At 44.4% G+C, this 17,868-nt stretch overlaps 1 protein-coding gene and 1 long non-coding RNA gene across 3 annotated transcripts in view; both read left to right on the forward strand.

The window, feature by feature from the left end:
• Positions 1-1,956: 1,956 nt before the first annotated feature.
• Positions 1,957-13,749, forward strand: LOC118161878. 2 transcript variants are annotated; one of them, XR_004748203.1, is made up of 2 exons: positions 1,957-2,429; positions 11,911-13,749. It is a non-coding gene; the product is annotated as an uncharacterized LOC118161878 (long non-coding RNA). The 2 variants fall into 2 exon arrangements; XR_004748204.1 differs by lacking the exon at positions 1,957-2,429 and adding an exon at positions 11,158-11,203.
• A 2,369-nt stretch (positions 13,750-16,118) lies between these two features.
• ZCCHC2 (zinc finger CCHC-type containing 2) overlaps positions 16,119-17,868 on the forward strand; it is a 48,712-nt gene continuing 46,962 nt past the window's right edge. The window contains exon 1 of the mRNA XM_035317586.1: positions 16,119-16,253. Coding sequence (XP_035173477.1) covers positions 16,240-16,253 — 14 coding nt within the window. The 5' untranslated portion in view covers positions 16,119-16,239. The remainder of the gene's footprint in view (positions 16,254-17,868) is intronic.

Below are 17,868 nucleotides of genomic sequence, written 5' to 3' on the forward strand. Positions count from 1 at the left end.
GCTTAAGTCACACTGAAATGAGAAATGGAGGAAACCCATTTTAGGTCAGGTTGTCAGTATCCAAGCTGTATGTCCCTCCGTCCAAACAGTTCTCCGTGATGTGGCTCCTCAGGGAAGGAGGGCTCACTGTGAGTCCACTGTCTGCTCACAGACCTAAAAAACATCCGCAGGAGTCACAGCTCACTCAGTGATCCTATGAAAACATTTTTACAGACAAATGGGCTTTTCTTACATTCTATGGATTTCATTAAAATCTTGAGGGTTTTGTGTATTTATTTTTTTTTCTTTTTTAAATGTGAGCTACTGATTTGCTCTGCACTTTTGGACATCTCTGTCTACCTCCATAAAGAAGGGAATGAAATTAAGTAAATGTTTTCACGTCCAGGGGAGCTGGCTCCAATCCCGTGTTTCCGGCTGCCGAACACTTTCTGCTATGAGATTCCTGTGGGTTTTTGTGAAGAGCTCTCGCACCTTCTCCTACGCAGCCCTTGCCATTCAGCAAGCAGAAGGGCTGGATGCTGGGCAGCCACCTTCATCCCCCTGCCAGGGAGACCTGCTCCTGTCTGGCCAAAGCTGTAAAGGGTTTTGAAACATGGGCTTGAACTCCTCAGGAAAACTCCAGCTACACCCAGAGCAGCAGCTGAACACAAGCATCTCATGCCCAGACTGGGTTTACTGTGGGAATGACTGGATGCTGCCAGGGAAAACGGCGGGAGGTGAGGGTGGCCAAGCTAAACAACTGCTGTCTGGGCCCATGTTGTCCTCTCCTTCCTCCTCCTCCTCCTCCTCGGGAGGACGGTGGGGAGCAGCAGACCTCCAATGTGTGGCTGGGGTGGGGACCCCCCTATGCCTGGTGTTGAGCCTTGGGGCTTTGACTCGCCCCCGCGATGTCTGATGCTCGAGTGCTCCTGGCTGCATGTGCTATAAAGTACTTGAACTGTGGGAATTTGCATACAAAACGCCCAATTAGCCCCGATCAAGCGATATTTAGGTTGCAGTATTAAGCAGCCAGAAGCAGAGACAGTCGTTTCCCTTCTCAAACTGAAACGTTTGGTGGTGCCATAGGAATTTTTTAGTAACCTGTTCACACTCATTTTATAGCTTTTCTTGTCGGGTTTCCACCAGTACGCTAAAACTGAGTTTCTATAATGGCAGGAAGTTTAATTTCATACTAAAAAAAATAAATAAATACATGCAGTATTGAGCATTATATACAGATGCATTAACTCACCATTACCGCATGAAATTAATGTGACGTATGCTACTAATTGCATTAACCAACCAGGCGATAGTGGTAATAGAACTGCAAAAGTAGCCACTTCTGCACAAAGTCCTCATTCCCTTTGAGGTCTGAGCTAGCGACTCCCTTTCAGTAAAGACTAGGTGATGTTTAGCTAATTACCCCCAAGTAATTCCTGATTTCCTGAAGCACAATCAGTGCTTAACTTACCCATTGCTTTGTATACTGGGCCACTTGACCCACTAAAACATAAGCCTGCTGATTTCAGCAGGCTGGGAGGTTTCGCTACAGGGGATAGAAAATAGACAAAGCCGGGAAAGCCCACGTGGAAATACATCTTGGCAAGTGTTTCCCTTCCTGCGTGCACCTACACTTTATATATGTCAGGCACGTGGGAAATTCAGAAGCCCCAGCGTGAAAACTCAGAAGTACTGGTATGCAAATGCCAGAGCTCTCGTACGTGGGCTCCCCCTTCGCAGCATTCAGATGAAAAGTGCCAGTGCCCACACTGCAAACGCGGCACGCTGTGGTGGGCTGTGACAACCACTGAGTGCATGGGGATTTTTTGGGGGGTGAGTGGGAATGGCTACACACAGACGCATCAAATCTAGGCTAAAAGAAGCTCTTTCCCTCAGTAAACAATGTTTAAATCAGTTGCTCCTTGGGATTTGCCACTGAATTAACTCCTATGTCGTAAAAGGCAGCTTCAAAGCTTTAGGATGGGAGGAAGCTTACTCTGAGATGCTTGCAGTCAGAAAATACCCAAATATATCTTGAGAGAGGCTGAGGAGGAAAAGAAACAAACAAACAAACAAACAAAAAGGGCAGGAAAGAGGAAAAATGATTAACTAGCAGCAGTAAGGAGGAGGCTGGGTGGTTTCAGGCAGCAGTTTTACATGTTATTATTATTATTATTATTTTATTTATTTATTTGCAGATCCCTGAGTAGCTAATTTTCACCTTGTGCCAGTCAGGTGGGAGCCTCCTGAGCAGCAGCAACCCAGCAGCCTGCAGGGCCCAGGTGATACCTGCTGCAGGCTAAGGGTCTTGTGGAGGCTTCTGGACTCATCCTGTCCCGTGCTGGGGACCTGTAGGGATGAGTACACAAAGGTGACGGAGCCAGCAGGCTGAGGGATGAATGCTTGTGTCTGGAAATGGCAGCAGAAGGGGAGAGCAGGGGGAGCAGGAGGTGTTTGGCAGAGGAGGGTGAGGAAGGAAGTCACAGGCAGGCTGAGGGAAGAGGAGGAGGGTTTGTAGTATGTGAAGGTGCAGTACAAAACTTGTGCTGGATTTCAGAAAACACCATATGCTGACAATAAATCTGTATGTCTTAGGGTGAAAAGGAATGAAAATATATTCTGGAGATCCTAAAAAAAAATAAAAATAATAATCTTTGAGAGCAAAGCTGTATTTAATTTGGTTATAATCCTCTGAATTGAGATATATTTCAACTTGACTGAAGACTCTTGAGCACTGCTCACAGAGGAAACCTGATCACTTTTGGCAGAGGGAAGAAAAATTGTCTGTTAAAACTAAATTCTCTCAGCTGGCACATTTATCGCCAGAGATCAATGGAAACCAAAGGATAAATAAAAGCAGATTTTGAAAATAAACGGATAGAAGACATTCAGGAGCCAAAATCTCTCTTTTTCATTTTTTCTTCTTCTGGGTCTCTTCTTTTAACCCCCCCTCCAACCCCACCCCCCGGATAAAACTAAATTGAAATGTGCTTTATTGACTGGTCTGTATGTTATTCACAAGACTGGTAAATAAGTGCCTCATGTACTAGAGGTCTCACATTTGCTGCCCTGCCAGACCTATTAGTTTGCCCCACTAAATGCAGACGCTCAAATGTAGTGTATTTTCCAAGGTGGGACACGATGTTCTGCTTTAACAGGAAGCACGTGGTCCAGTTTTTAACTGCATAGCAGGACTTGGATGGGACTAGAATTACTAAACAGCATGCTATGGTTTTATAGAAGTTAACTGTATTTTCCCAGGGAGACTTGGTATGTCTAAGGGGAAAGAGAAAGTAAACAGTATGTTTGTTTTTAGTAGCTAACCCTGGAAATGCATTTGGAATACAGGCAAAGCTTCAGAGGTACGGGTGGCCGCTATGCCCCTCATAGGTATAGCTGTATTGCTCTTTGATCTTACGCAACGTGGCTGCAGCCTTGATCAGTGTCCTTGCACCCATCATCTTGTGAGTTGTCCTTTCTTCAGACTGGAATGTGCTGGGTGAGCTGAGCTTCTCCCCAGGGTCTGCACCACCTGACCTCTCTCCTCTGTGCTCTTTTTCTTGCATTACACAGCACTTCGTTCCCACCCCCTTCAATATTATTGCCATATGTTGTCCATCTTCCACCTCCCTTCCAACTGCTCCCCCTTGGCCGTCCTCCCCAGACTTGGTTTCGGACTGCTTCCTCCCTCCTTCTGCCATCTCCTGCACTCATGCTGGGAGCCGCACCATTCCTGTCCCTAGGAAAAGGACGACCTCTTCAAGCTGGTGTCCCCTAGACATTGCTGTCTCCACTTTTGAAAATGCTAGTTAAATAAAGACCTCAGATTTTCTCCAATGCCAATTTTCCTACTGTGGTGGGGTTTCATGAAGGCATGCATGCAGCTGTTTTATTAACTGCTTTCACTGGTCACCTTAAAGCACGCTGTCTTTTTAGGATGCTGTTAAAAAGAAATGACAAGGGCTAAGCCACCAGGGGAGTGCTGAGATCAGGACATCTTGCACTGATGAATATCACTTCATTGCCTCCATGTATTTACCTATTGATTGTCCATTGCATCTGGCCTTACACCCATGCTTTGCGCTCGCCATCCTTTTGTTCTGTGTTTGTGTTGAGTACAACAGGACCTGCACACTTGCCTGAGATCCCAAAGGCTTCTGTAATTAAATACTTAGGGAGAGTAAGAGTAGCTGAAAGCTATCCATTACCAACTCTTGTGGATGGAGTAAGATTTTAATGCAGAATTCAAAAAAACACTTATATTCAATGGTTTTTCCTCTGCTTTTTGCATATAAACGTGTGCGTTTCTAGGAATGATTTAAGTAGGTTTGGATCTGTGATTTCCGTAGAGCATTGGCAAGGTAAGGAAAATATGGTCATTGTGGAAAGGTATAGCCTGTTTCTGTAACACACTGTATTTGAACTGGAGCCTGTCTGACAGCTGTCTCCAATAGATAGATAAATCATTATGCAGGGAAAGAATTACAACATTGATGTGTGCCACATTTATAAACAAAACCTCATAAACCCTAGCAAGGGAGAGGAATTTCCATTGCAGAAGTAAATGGTTGTATGCCTTTGATAGAAAAATAATAAGACAATATGCGCAAGGTATCTTGAGGCAAAGGTATGTAGTACTTGACCATCCTGGCCATAAGAGCAAGAGGTCAGTATGCGTGGTAATAGAGGCCGGTCCATCTATTGATTTTATTTATTTATTTATTTATTTTTCTGAGAATAGCACCACTAAACTGAAGTCCTTAGTTATTATTAGAAAGATGTAATGCAGGATTAAAAATGAGCTGGGATGAAACAAAGGTTTGATTCAGGGAAATATCATATCCTTCTGGTTAGGAGAAGGAAGAAGGAATCTTATCAAGTCTGGCTCTGTAATTTCCCTATATTATCTGAGGCAGGCTCCTAGTACTTAACGAGCTGCATAATGCAATGACAGCCATAATTTGGCTAATTAAAAGTGACAGGCAGGGATCCTCCCTCAAAGATAGAAAAAAAAAAAAAAAAAAAAAAAAACTCTCATTTCTCTCTCATTTCTCTTATCAATGGGCCAGCAAGTCTGGATTTTATTTTATTTTTTTCCTGGCCTGGCCTACAGCAAAGCCCTCCTCCGGTCAGGGCCTGGGCTGCCATTCTGTGAGGACACCTGGGCTGCGCGATGAAGGCCCCGCCATGCTCCTGCCCAGGGCTGGCGTCACCCTCTGGCAGCAGGCCCTGCGGGGACAGCGGGTCTCCACCCGCCAGTCCTGATTCTCAGCTCACACCCATGCACTTCTGCTGATGTTATTACCAGCGCTGGATCTGGCTGGTGCAATGTCACATTATATGTGTCTCCTTTACACTTCTGCCAGGCAGTTAATTGCTACAATGAGTAGGAGAACATCTCACCACTTTAATCCCACCACTCTTTTTTAGTCACCTTCCTTCACTGTTTTCACGTGCATTATCCAGTTCCTTGTATTCCTATTACCTACTTACTCCAATTTAAAATCGAGATTACAATTTGGTTGAAGTAGCTTTCTTTTCTTGCTTCCTATTTCAAGACATTTCAGGGAAGATGGGTGCGCCTGTTGGGAAGTCTGAGGGCTAGGAGTTGCTCGTTTGGGTTGTGCCTCTACAGCTTGAGCAAGGTACTTCAATCTCTCAGCACCTCAACTTTTTGTCTGCAACAGCAGATGGAAAAAAAAGCCGACCTGACCAAAATGTGCTGGGCTTTACCATATTGCTGTTTGTAATCCCTTGGTTTGTTCAGAGCAGAGCAGGCTGAGGGGAGGCCTCATGGCGGCCTGCAGCTCCCTCACGAGGGGAGCGGAGGGGCAGGCGCTGAGCTCTGCTCTCTGGGGACAGCGACAGGACCCGAGGGAACGGCATGGAGCTGGGACAGGGGAGGGTCAGGCTGGGGGTTAGGGAAAGGTGCTGCACCCAGAGGGTGGTTGGGCACTGGGACAGGCTCCCCAGGGCAGTGGTCACAGCACCCAGCCTGCTGGAGTTCAAGAAGCATTTGGACAACGCTCTTAGACACATGGTCTTATGTTTTAGTGGTCCTGTGTGGAGCCAAGGGTTGGACTTGATGATCCTTGTGGGTCTCTTCCAACTCATAGAATCACAGAATATCCTAAGGTCTTGCAGGAACGTCTCCTTTCTGGGTGTTGTTACTGGATTAGTGGTGCAGTCTTTGTAGCCACTTATATTTACACCAGTTAATAACCATTGTAGAAACACACCTTGTGCGTTTCCTACCCTCTATCTCCATGGGACATATCCATGACCTCTGCCCAACTGCTCAGTTTACCCTTGTCCCTGGTGCAAAACCCACATCACTTGAGCACCGTCGAGGGCTTTGTGTCCCATCACCTGCTCTCAAGTCCCACTGCAGTACCACAGTGCCACGTCCCTGCCAGTCAACAGGTAGAAAGGGGGGTTCAGACAGGGAGGCAGGGGGAGGTATGATGCCAGCCAAAAGGGAGTGGGTACCTCTAAGGATGGCTACACATGCATTAACTATCTAAACCAAGCAACTCTGCCTTTGCTGCTCTTTAAGTAGAGCAGGATGACTTCCCTGAGTGCCAGCACATACAAATATGGTATATATCTATGTTCTTATGTTTATTTCTCTTAAAAGGGAGCACAAATTAAAATATTTTTCTCTGATAGTTCAGTATTATGGGTGGGCTGGGATTCAGGAAAAACTTTGGTTTTGCTTGGATTTAAGCAAAGAACATTGAAAACAGAGATTGAGTAGTTCAAGATATGTGTAACAGAAGATGTGCTCTTCGCCAAACAAATTGTCAGTTAAAGTAAACTGAAATGTGGTATTTAATTATTCTTATATCAGTGATGTCTGCTTGGTCGTCTCTGCAAAGAATTAGTTTTGACCTTGAAGAGATCTCCAGAGTATAGCTAGCAATAGCTCTAAATTGACTAACACTGTCCCAGACCTGCAGATTTCATGCTGGGCTTGGAAAACATTCACGACACATGTTCATGATGGTTTAAGTTGGTGTAAGTCGGAGCTGGAACAAGTGCAGTTCCAGTCTTAGCCATACACTTGCTTTGCATCAACATAAAATAATAATAATAATAATAATAATAAAACAGTATTTTTTTGCATGCTCAGCTGCCTGAACCAGTTTGCAGTGGGATCAGAAAAGCACTGGTGGTGATGGAGAAGACCAGGTGGGAACCTTCCACCTAGGACAGGGCGGAGGCATGCCAAAGTGGGGTTGGAGCAGCTCACACTGTTTTCCCAGACCGCGCTTTCATGCAGACAGGTTGAGTGTGGGAGCACTCTTCAGGCCTCTTTCCTGAGCACTAGGTAGTAGTTGACCTGCACTTTCTTCTCAACCTTGCCCTCTCCTCTTCACAGCCTTTCTGTCTAGCCTCCCTCTGTATGGCTGAAACCTATTCACTTCACTTCACGTGCTTTGTTTCACGCTGTTCCCCTTAACTGTCTCCTGCAACTGCTGCAACCTGATTTCCTTTCTGCTACTTCTTCTTCCAGTGAGGTCTGAGGCAGCACTTTGTGAGACGTTTCCCCTCCTTTGTGTTAGACAGCATGAGGCTAATAGGCAGCATTTTCCACCAAAATATGCACGCATGTTACATCTGTAAAATAAACAGTATTCAGAACTTACTGCTCTTCTGGACTTCCAAGGAGGACAGAAGTTCTGACGTAAAATGCTCATCCGAAGGATGGGACAAGGTCTATTTCTTGCAGCGTTTCTTGCTTTATTAGCTGATCCTTGATGGCACCTATGCTGGTCTCCTTTACAGATGTGACTTTCTGTGCCAAGAAGGTTGTGACAGCAAACTTTGTAAAATACTTATGCTGTGGGTGTATATGAAAGCTTCACTTGAGATGATATTCCCAATGTTCTGAGTTACTCTCATTTATACAACAGCAACTCTGCACCCTTCTAATCATGGAAATGGACTTTGAAGAAGACACGAGCAAAATTTGTAGCTAGCCTCAGGACAAGAATTTCTCCCATCGTTTGGAAATATTATCAATCTGCATTAGGTTTGGAAACTATTTTTATGCAGCAGAACTGTGTTGAAGCATCTATTGCAAGATTGAAAAATCCCATTTCTGCTTATGCCTGCTTGGCAGTAGGAAGATAATGCCAGTTTTCAGACACCATTAAGGATTTAATCACAAATAATGTGTCCCAGCGTATCACTTGAGCTTTGGCAAAACAACATTTTTCAATGCAAATACATTTTGTTGGAAGTTCTGACTGGTTCCAATGATTTTGCTTCCATTTCAAGCTTCTTTTTATAGTGGTACGGTGCAGTAAAATGCATCTTCACGCTGACTGTTGGCAGGGTCAGGCAATGCAGTTTAGGAATACAGAACTCCAAACATAATGTCCCGTTTCTGCTACCTTCTTTGCAATGTGAGTTGATAGAGAGTTTATTTCAAACAATACCTTTGTTATGAAAAGCAGCGTTTCTCAAGTTTGACATTGCTCTCTAATTCACACTGAATGCAGTGCAGCATAATTTTCAAAAGCATAGTTCTAGACTTTTTTTGAGTCAAAATATTTCAGCTCTAATGGAAATGTGGATACTACTTAGGGTTAAATCACACTACTCGAGTGCCTAAGAGCGCTGCCTAATATCATCACCTTGGCAAAGTTCCTGAAGCTATATTTATAATCTACAATTAATTGTGCTCCATGGACCAATTCCGCCATGCTTCTCAGACTAAAGCTTTGAGGTGGCCACAGGAGAGAAAAGCCAGTGGGAAGCAAGCTATTAGGTCTTGCCTTCTAGGTCTTATGACCAAAAGAAACCCAGCACTATTCTGAATGCTTGGATGATGTTGCATGGTAGTATGCTCATGTATTCTTCAGATGCGTAATTGAGACTTATCCACTGCAACAAATACTTTGACGTAAGACAAAACAAGAGAACTGACAGTGCTAAAATATGTCCCACATTTTGCAGTGGTGATGGTAGAAGGTGATGTGTCAGCGTTTGGTTAGCTGGAGGCAATGAGGTTCAGCCGCGTTTCTCAGTGCTGTCATTAAACACCCTCCTGTGCTCAATGTATGAGGTCCATTTGCAGACAGGAGAAATGAAGGTAGAGATAAGGATGGTTTTGTGCCCTGGCAATGGGCTGAGTGAAACACGGGGCTGGCATGGGCAGTGTGGCTTGCCCCTCACTTCCACCAGAGCAAACACACTGCTCCGTCTTCACCTCACTGGGCCTATGGATTTCACCTTATTTCCCAGGCATTTTTCAGAGCTTCTAAATAACTGTTCCCAATCCAGAGTATGATTCCAGTTTACGTATTCTTCTTCCTTCATCTCTGTTCACTTCCTTTTGAAAATTTCTAATCTCCCAGTTCTTGTCTCTCACCTTGCTCCCTCCAACCATCAATCCTGAAGCCAGTATTGCTGAAGAGGTTACATCTGCTGGGAATAAATTCCTAAATAACAAGGTCTAACCGTGTTTGTTTCAATTTCTGCACCTTGGAAAAAACACAGTAATTTTTTACTGGTCCCTCAGGAGAGGGTTAAAATTAAGTAAACAGTATTTGAAAAGTGCTTGGCAGATGGCAAAAAAAAAGTCCAAGTATTTTCAGAGCTCTAGTGAGAGGAAACCTCTTGTTAGGCTGCATGTCTCAAATCAGCTTCAGCAGATTTTTTTTTTTTTCTTTTATGGTTGTGAGCTTATTTAAAAGGAAAAGATGTTCACGTCTCTGGCACTTGGAGTTTGAAATTCATGGCTCTGTCACGTTTCTTTGGCTTTTCTCTCGTGTTCATTACTATGCTCTCTAAGTGCTTAAAAACACGAGTTCCTAGGACAATATAATTTTAAAATTAGCCAGTGTGATGTTCAGAGAAATTTAGGGAGCTGGGAAGCCCTTGGAATTCATTAGATGCTGGATTTAAGCTACATATCCAAGCTAGATGGTCACATTTCAAAGTTTTTTTTGAAGTATTTAAACAGAATGTTCAGAGCTGAAGAAAGGTGATCCCTGGAGAGCCTTTAATACAGGAAAGGAAGAGAAAGAAAGAATTGGGCAAAATTATCTCGCATCTAGCTTCCGACATAGATTAGTAATTAAATTGGTAAAAAGTTAAATTGGTGAAATGATTTAAAACCCAGGTATAGAACATCCTTTCCCAAAGAACTGGAGTGCCTTTTTAGGGATCCCACAAAAGGTTTCAACAGTGTAATTCATTTAATTTGATTTTTCCACCTTTTCTCTGGGAGGTGATAAAGCCAGTTGTCAAGACAGATAAGAGAGCTGCACTGTGGACTGCATGTTCACAACGTTTTCCAATTTAAGCCTTCTATCATCAGGGCTTTTTTATCATCCTTAGGCAAACTCAAAGTATTAAAGTTTGTTATTCATTTAGTGTCTCACAGTACACCAGGAATATTAAAGATATAAAAAGCAAAACGTGTCCCTGACTAAGAGAGGATTTCTTAATTATGTATTTTATTATGTATTATATTACTTTCTAGAGGCCTCGATCAATGCCTTGGCTGCTGCACAAATACAGAGGAAGGCTCATTCGTGGCAGGATGAGTTTACCACAGATGGTAAGCAGATGTTTCAGGTGTATGGCAGAAGAAAAGGAAGCCCTTGAATGAGGACCTCAGGCAAACACACTAGTCTGCACGAGTCCTGAGCCGGTCAGCCCTGGATACAGCGTCACTGCCCATCTTGGAAGCACTCCAGACGTTATCCATGTTGTCCTTTAGGCAGCCTGGCTTCTACAGATGATAGCAGGCAATCTTGGGACCTCTGGGGAAGGGACGTCAAGCAACCTTGTTTGGCCAATGTGGCAGGACCAGAAGGGGTACAGCGATAGGAGTCAATGGAGGCCCCTGAGAGTTGCAAGGGCTGGTCACCACTGTGCAGAGGCATGCATTTGAATAAACGCTATCGGCCCTCTTCAAGCATGGGTCTGGGCTCTCCTCAGAACCAAGTGGGCCACTGGCAGTCATCTTTTACAGTCCTCTGGCAAATCTCTTCTAAAGCCCACTTCAGGGTTGCTCTTAAGTTACAGTGAGGTGGGAAGTGGGGGGGGACTAAGAGATCTGACGTGGGTCACAGCAAGGAAACATCATCTGGGCTAAGGACATTTGTTAATGCCTTTGAAAGGCATGTCCTTAACAATTTTATTTATTTATTTATTTATTTATTTTCCCAGAGCCTGTAATATTTTCCAGGTTCCTGAGAAAAAAAGGGTATTCCTCTTTGAAAGTCTGATTGCTTGTTCAATACATGTTAGAGAAAGCAAGGCATGACTAGCCTATTATTTTCAAGAGTTAGTAGATGATTATGGATGATAATTATATCCTGTTAAAAACATCCCTAGAGGTAGGGATGAAATGGAGGCAGGGTGAAACGGGGTAATTTTGTGACCCTTCACTTGTCTTCAATTATTAAGGACAGCCTGTAACTGAGGACAAAAAAAAAAAAAAAAAGATGCTTTGGGCTTTAACCACATGAAATGTCTGCTAAGTAAAGCACGAGCGTCCTCACTTTTACATGTGAGTTCAAGCTACAAGTAAGGCTGGAGATTGGCTGAGCTGAGGGCAGCTCTGGTGACACATCCATCTTCCCTTGGGTTGCACTTAATAGAATAGCTCCAAGGAGCCACGGTGATGCTCAGTGCCCAGATATGCTGTAGATAGATGCTGTAGATATTTTCTGTACAACAGATCCCCACTTCAGGTTTGCTCGAGGTTCTTGAGCTTGATACTAAATACCAAATTTGATGCCTTGGCCCTTTGAAGATCTCTGAAGTGAGGCTATTAATTTCAGAAGGACTAGGAATTTATTCCTTTTCTTTTCTTTTTTTTTTTTTTTTTTTTTTTCCTTTGGGGTTTTTTTTTTTTTTTTTTTTTTTATTTAATTTATATGTTTTTTTTTTTTTTTTTTTTTTTTCCAGAATGATTTCTGTGATGCTTTTCCTCAAATATCACAGATTGTAAGCCATCCCACATATGTGCCATGAAGTCCTAATAAATATATATCAGACTTAAAAAGCTCCCACAGATGTCACTATTTCAATGCAACCTACTTATTCTTCAGAAGTAGAAAATGAGAAACATCTCCAGTCTGAAACACCTACCCATCAAGAGATTTCCAATTGCTTGTTCTATTTTCGAGAGGGTTGCCAAATGGAGAAGCCCCACTTTAGGAGCAGGGCTTCACACCTGAACAAAGTACTGGACATCCCAGAAGGGCAAATATTGAAGCTTTCAAGGACTGGTAATTTGAACTAAGAGCATCTCAACACATATACATACATTGCAGGAGACATGCATGGGGAAAGCAAAGCTTTTTTTTCTTTGGCTTTACATATTTTCACAACCTACTTTAAAATAACTGAATGGCAGTGTAACATCTGCTCTGGTAAGCATTCCTGCGTTATTTTCAGGTTAAGGCATACACTGTGGATTCAAACAAGCAGCAATGGCGCACTGAGGTCAGCTTAAGCTTGAGGTTTTTTTCAACAGCAATGTTGTGTGCTGTGAGCCAGACTAAGTGTGCAGCGCTGAGGACAAATGAGTAGTAGCAAATTCCTCAGGTAATACCGTGACCTGTGCAGTTGAGGTGCTCAGTTCTTCACCAGACCCCATCTCATCCATTGGCTCATGATGGCAACGTCTGCCCCAAAGGAAGCTCTCTCCTTTTGTCCTACAGCTGGGCTTGCTGGCAAAGACCTGCAGCGTCTCAGTGCCGAGAAATCAGCTCTGGCAGTTGCACAGCAGCCGTTCCTCTCTTGAGGCCGTGCATGGGACGTAAGCCACGCTTGGCAGGAGGGGGTTTCCCTTGCTGTAGGTAAGATACTAGGCAAGGCTCAGGCTACAGAGAATGCCATGCTCTGAGCACCGACAGCTTTGCATGGTGACGGTGAGAGCTGTGTGTCTAATTTGGGCAGCAGCAGATGGGTCTCTTAAGACAGCAAGAGACTGGCACTACCAGCAGAGTGCAGGGATAACGTGTTCCTTCTGCAGCAGAGATTTCACAAGTGACTCATGACTCTTCTGCAGCTCACGCTGGCATCACTTGGTCTCTGTAACCGTGACTGCACATTTTAAAGGTCAGGATGTAAAGCTTCTTCACCTGCTTCTTCTACACACCTCTGAGTCCGTATTTATTCTGAAGGATGTTTGGTGTACACGGTAGCTCCTTACAGTCTGAGCAGGATTTTGTTCTTCTCCTGCTGGCATAAATGTAGAGATGATGAAATAATCTAGCCAATAAATCTCTCAGGAGAGCTTGATTCCTGGGTGCTCGTTGCATACACAATTATCATGTACATGACTAACTCCAGGCAGGCCTGGTGCTTGGGCTCTGGCGTGTCGGAGCCACACCTACATTCCTCCTGCAGGCCCTCATTTAAAAACAGATTTCAATTAACTTTAATCAGATGTTTAAGGTGGCCTAGGTCTTTTCTTCTGTGTGTAGGTGTTTAACTTCCACTGCCCTACACTTAAGGATGTACTTCACTGCTACCTAGAAGAGGGGCTGATTTGGGCATGTGCTTGAATGGCCTTGTGCCCAGTGGTCTAACTTAAGTAGGACTTCCCAAGACAGCAAAACCCCGGTGTTGGCAGAACTGTGCACACAGATTGCCTGTATGCACACGTTCATTGGCTCGTTGTGAAAGCCCACAGCAATGGTTCACCTGAAATTCCCTGCAGTCACTGGCCTCTCTGCAATATCTGAAAGCCCAAAGCTGAATGCTTTTGGAAATCCCATCACTTTGTTCTCCCCAGAGTGATTTCTCGCCTAGATCAGGCAGTAGCTTTCTGTGCATATCCCAGTTCCAGATACAACGTATAATTCATCAGCATGATTCATTCTTACTTTAAATTGCTGTGATCCAAAATAATGCAGACCGTCCTCTGTGGTGGTGGAATTTCTATCAGTGTAGAGAAACTGCTGGCCAGAAGATCCAAATGATACGAGTATCCCAGTGCCAGTATATTCTTTGCTCTCCCTAAATTCTCTTGTTAACTGTTATTTACTATTTTATGCGGAGAAGACCAAACCAATACAGACTGCCATTTGTACCATGGTTGGAACCCTGTGCAGGTAGGCAGCCTGCTCTGTTCGCACGTAAGCTGAAATCTTAGCAGCTTGGTAATGTTTCGGTCTTTCATACGTTTCTCATCTGCATCCAGCTGAAAATAGTAAAATTTCACCTTTGACAGTTATGTAAAAAAAGGGTTGCAGCCTCAGTTCAGCTTCCCTTGAACGGTGAACTGAAATTTGCAACTGTGTTTCGTAACATTGCTTTTATTGGCCAGCTTGCTACAGAGTCCTGGGACAGGTGACCTTTGCAAATGAATAACCAACAACTTTGACTTTAGAAATAGGCTTTCATAATGATGTTAATCCTGGGGACACACCCTCAGCCTACACTGAACTTCTTTTCCAGTAACTTTAAATCCAAAGCTATGTTTAAACTATTTATGCTGTGTTTAAAACAGTGTATTTATTCCTGCACAGGGTGCAAATGAAATTAGGACTATGGGTCATCTTCTGAATTTCACTAGTTACATTAAGTCTGAAAAATGCATGTCTTCATTCCACACGTGTATTGAAAATATATCATTTCTTAAGCATAGCTTTAGCTTTCAAAACTGTCCAATAAAGTACCATTAAATGATCATTCCATCACGTCTAATCTTAAATGATAAAGACTTCCTGCCAATACCATTTTTAATTTACTTAAAGAGGAAGTTATCAGATTTTTAAAATCAGTATTAAAACAAGCACTTGAATGCATCTTTCCATTATTGAAAATATAATCAGGCTACAAATTATGTGTTTGGGGAGATGTTGAAGTAAATGTCGCCATTTGATCAGCTGACTTGGTTTTTGACTGAGAGATCCAACCTCAGAGGTGATGCTGACGCCTTAACCCTTCCATATACCATCAGGCTGCCTTGCTCCAAGCCACTAGACCCCATCCGCACCCATTATGGACAGAGGAATATAAGCTTGCTCAGCTCATCCTGAAAAAGAGGACAAAAGAAAGAATAAATTAGCTCAAATATTCAAAAACCACTAAAGCAATAAGATTTTTTTTTTAAATGTAGTAACATATTGATTTGTTTTCAGTGAATTTCCAATTGTCGTGTTCTCAAGGCTTTTTTCTTCCAGAGAGTCCTGACTAAAAGGTAATGATCACCTGTTTCACAAAAGGTAAACTACTGAAAAAAAACAAAACAAAACAAAACAAAAAAAAGCCAACTCTCATAAGATAAATGGCAAATCATGAGTGAGCAAAACTGCTCCAAACCTTTATCGGGGATCTTTACTTGCTGCTCTAGTTAGGCTATTCCCTCCGTATGTACTGCACCATAACCAGCTGGTGTAGCTCCTTTGACTGATTTGCCCTTGTTTTCCTGCAATTCTATGGCATGCATCACGCAGAAGTTGCAATTCTTTCTCCCATCTCTTCTAACATGCTACTAAGAAAATCAGATTAGAGCATCTCAAGGGCAGTGTATCACATCAGTGTTCATGCATTGCCCCGCTGCTTTCTTCTTCCATTCCCAGCCCTGAGTTTCACTTTCATTTCCTCTGGATACTCAGAGTTTCAGTTCTTGTTCCACGCGGTCCTGTTTCTTCTTGCTGCCAACTCCCTGAGCTACTGAAATACTTCTAAGCCTACTTAGAATATCTTTATCTTCTTTTTGCCTTCTCACACCATTCCCTTTCCTTTTTTTTTTTTTTTTTTTTTTTTCTCCCTATATTTCAAATCTGTTTTCCTCAGTTATCATAGTTTAAACCATTAGAAAAGCAGAGATACAAAGGGGATGAGTTAATCAGGTTCTTAAGATTAGTTGTGAAACAGCATCAGCTTGGGAACTATCACATTGGGATGGATGTAGGCACATGCTCGAGTATTTTCTGGATTTGGGGAGTGTACTTGCAACCACCACCCTCATGCGTGTGCAATTTTTCATACCTTTGTGGACTTAAGAAAGGCTCAGCGGACTTTCTCATCGCCTTTCTTCCCTCTCACCAAAACTAAATTCATTTTCCCCTCCCCATGGTGTCATCCGCTTGCAACTATGTCACGTTTTATTTGAATCACATATTGTTAAAATATGAGAAATGTTATTTCTAACACCCACACAATTTTAATTCTGATCCTGCAAATTCTATTCAGACGAAGCAGTCATTCAGAGCAGAAGCTTCTGGTCATGTTTCAGTAAATCCATGATTTCAGCTTGGTATATCTGCTGCGATAGTCATGGTTGATTTTATTTGGAAAAAAAAAAAAAAAGAAAAGAAAAAGAAAATTCCTAACATCGTGACAAGAATTATTGCTTCATAATGGTAAGAAAATATTATCCTGGGATATTGTGGTAACTGTTCTATTAACTGTAAGTATTTGGAGTGATTCATCGGTACAGCCAGGCCCTAACCAGTGAACAACACAGGAAGATAAAATAGAAGAATAAATGGGTTCATGAGACCTCTTACACCTGATCTTCACCTTTCTGGTCCTGGGACTGATGACAAACTGCTAGCAATCTGGGAGAAAACGGTAGAACAATTTCCCACTCGCTGCTACATTTCTGCTGGCACAAGCCTTGGAAAAGGCCACGATGGCAGTGACAATGGTCTGTAAAGGTAATGAAAGAGCAGAGTTCGCTGATTTGGGTTCAAGTCTATTTGTGTTACTAGAAGAGCACAAAGCAGCCATTAGGAAGGTATAAACCTAACATATACGACCAAAAAGTTTATTTTTTTTTAGTAGAATGTATGTGAGTTTATGTACTCACTGAATGTACGTAAGAAATCAGGATATGGTTTAGTCTGTAACCACCATTGAAGAGTACACTGAAGCTCTGTGTCAAATCTGAACGATGCATGCGAGATTATTACAATCTGCATGACATTTACTTGGTTGTTTAATAAATAGGCTCTTTCATGGCAGCACAATCAGCTCCTGGACAGACAGATAAGGGGGGGTTAGCAGCGGCCCTTCGTACTTCGTTGCTGTGAGCAGTTTAGGGACGCTGCTTTGCATAATTCTAATTAGCGGACCACATTTTATTCTTCACCGCGATGGGATGGGCTTTGGGATTCGGTTTTCAGATACGCTGCCTTTATGTAAACGTGTGGGAGCCGGAGCGAGAAGCAAGATTGCTCAGGCTCTTTAACCGCGTAACTGCGGGCTCCCCGCAGTCTGGGAGCAGCGCAGGGCAGAAGCAGCCCCCTCACAGCGCCCACCCTCAGGGCACCCCGAGGCAGCGCCCCCCTGGCAACGCCACACAGCCCCCGAGCCGCGCCGCACGGCCTGCCCCCACAACGGCCCTAACGGCCCCAACGGCCGCCCCGCCCAACGGTCGGCAGCGCGCTGACGTCGGCAGCGCCGATAGGGGCAGCAGCAGCAGGAGGAGGAGGAGGAGGACGGGGACGCGCTGCGGGAGCCGCCGCCCGCCCGCCCTCCATCCCTCCCTCCCAGCTCCCCCCCCCGTTTCCCGGCACGCACCGGAGCGTTGCCCCCGCGCGCGCCTCTCCCGCGCCGGCAGGGCCGCGGCGGCGATGAGCGGCGGCTCCGCCTGAGCGCCGCCACCCCCTTTCCCTTCCTCCCCTTCCCCTCCGCGCCCAGCCCCGCAGCCGGGCCCCGCGGGACGCTGGCGGCCGCCCGTGGCCGAGGATGCTGAAGATGAAGCTGCCCCTCAAGCAGACGAGCCACAAGGCGGCGGCGGAAGAGGCGGCGGCGGCCGCGGGGCTGGGGCTGAAGGAGCCCGGCGCGGCCCTGGACTGTCACCTCCAGCTGCAGCAGCTGCCCCGGCCGCCGGCCCGCGGGGGAGCCGCCGCGGGGAGGGGCTGCGGGCCGGACAGGCCGAGCCAGCTGCACGGCTTGGGA

Source organism: Oxyura jamaicensis, chromosome 2 (genome assembly GCF_011077185.1).
Source record: "Oxyura jamaicensis isolate SHBP4307 breed ruddy duck chromosome 2, BPBGC_Ojam_1.0, whole genome shotgun sequence".
Taxonomy (NCBI): domain Eukaryota; kingdom Metazoa; phylum Chordata; class Aves; order Anseriformes; family Anatidae; genus Oxyura; species Oxyura jamaicensis.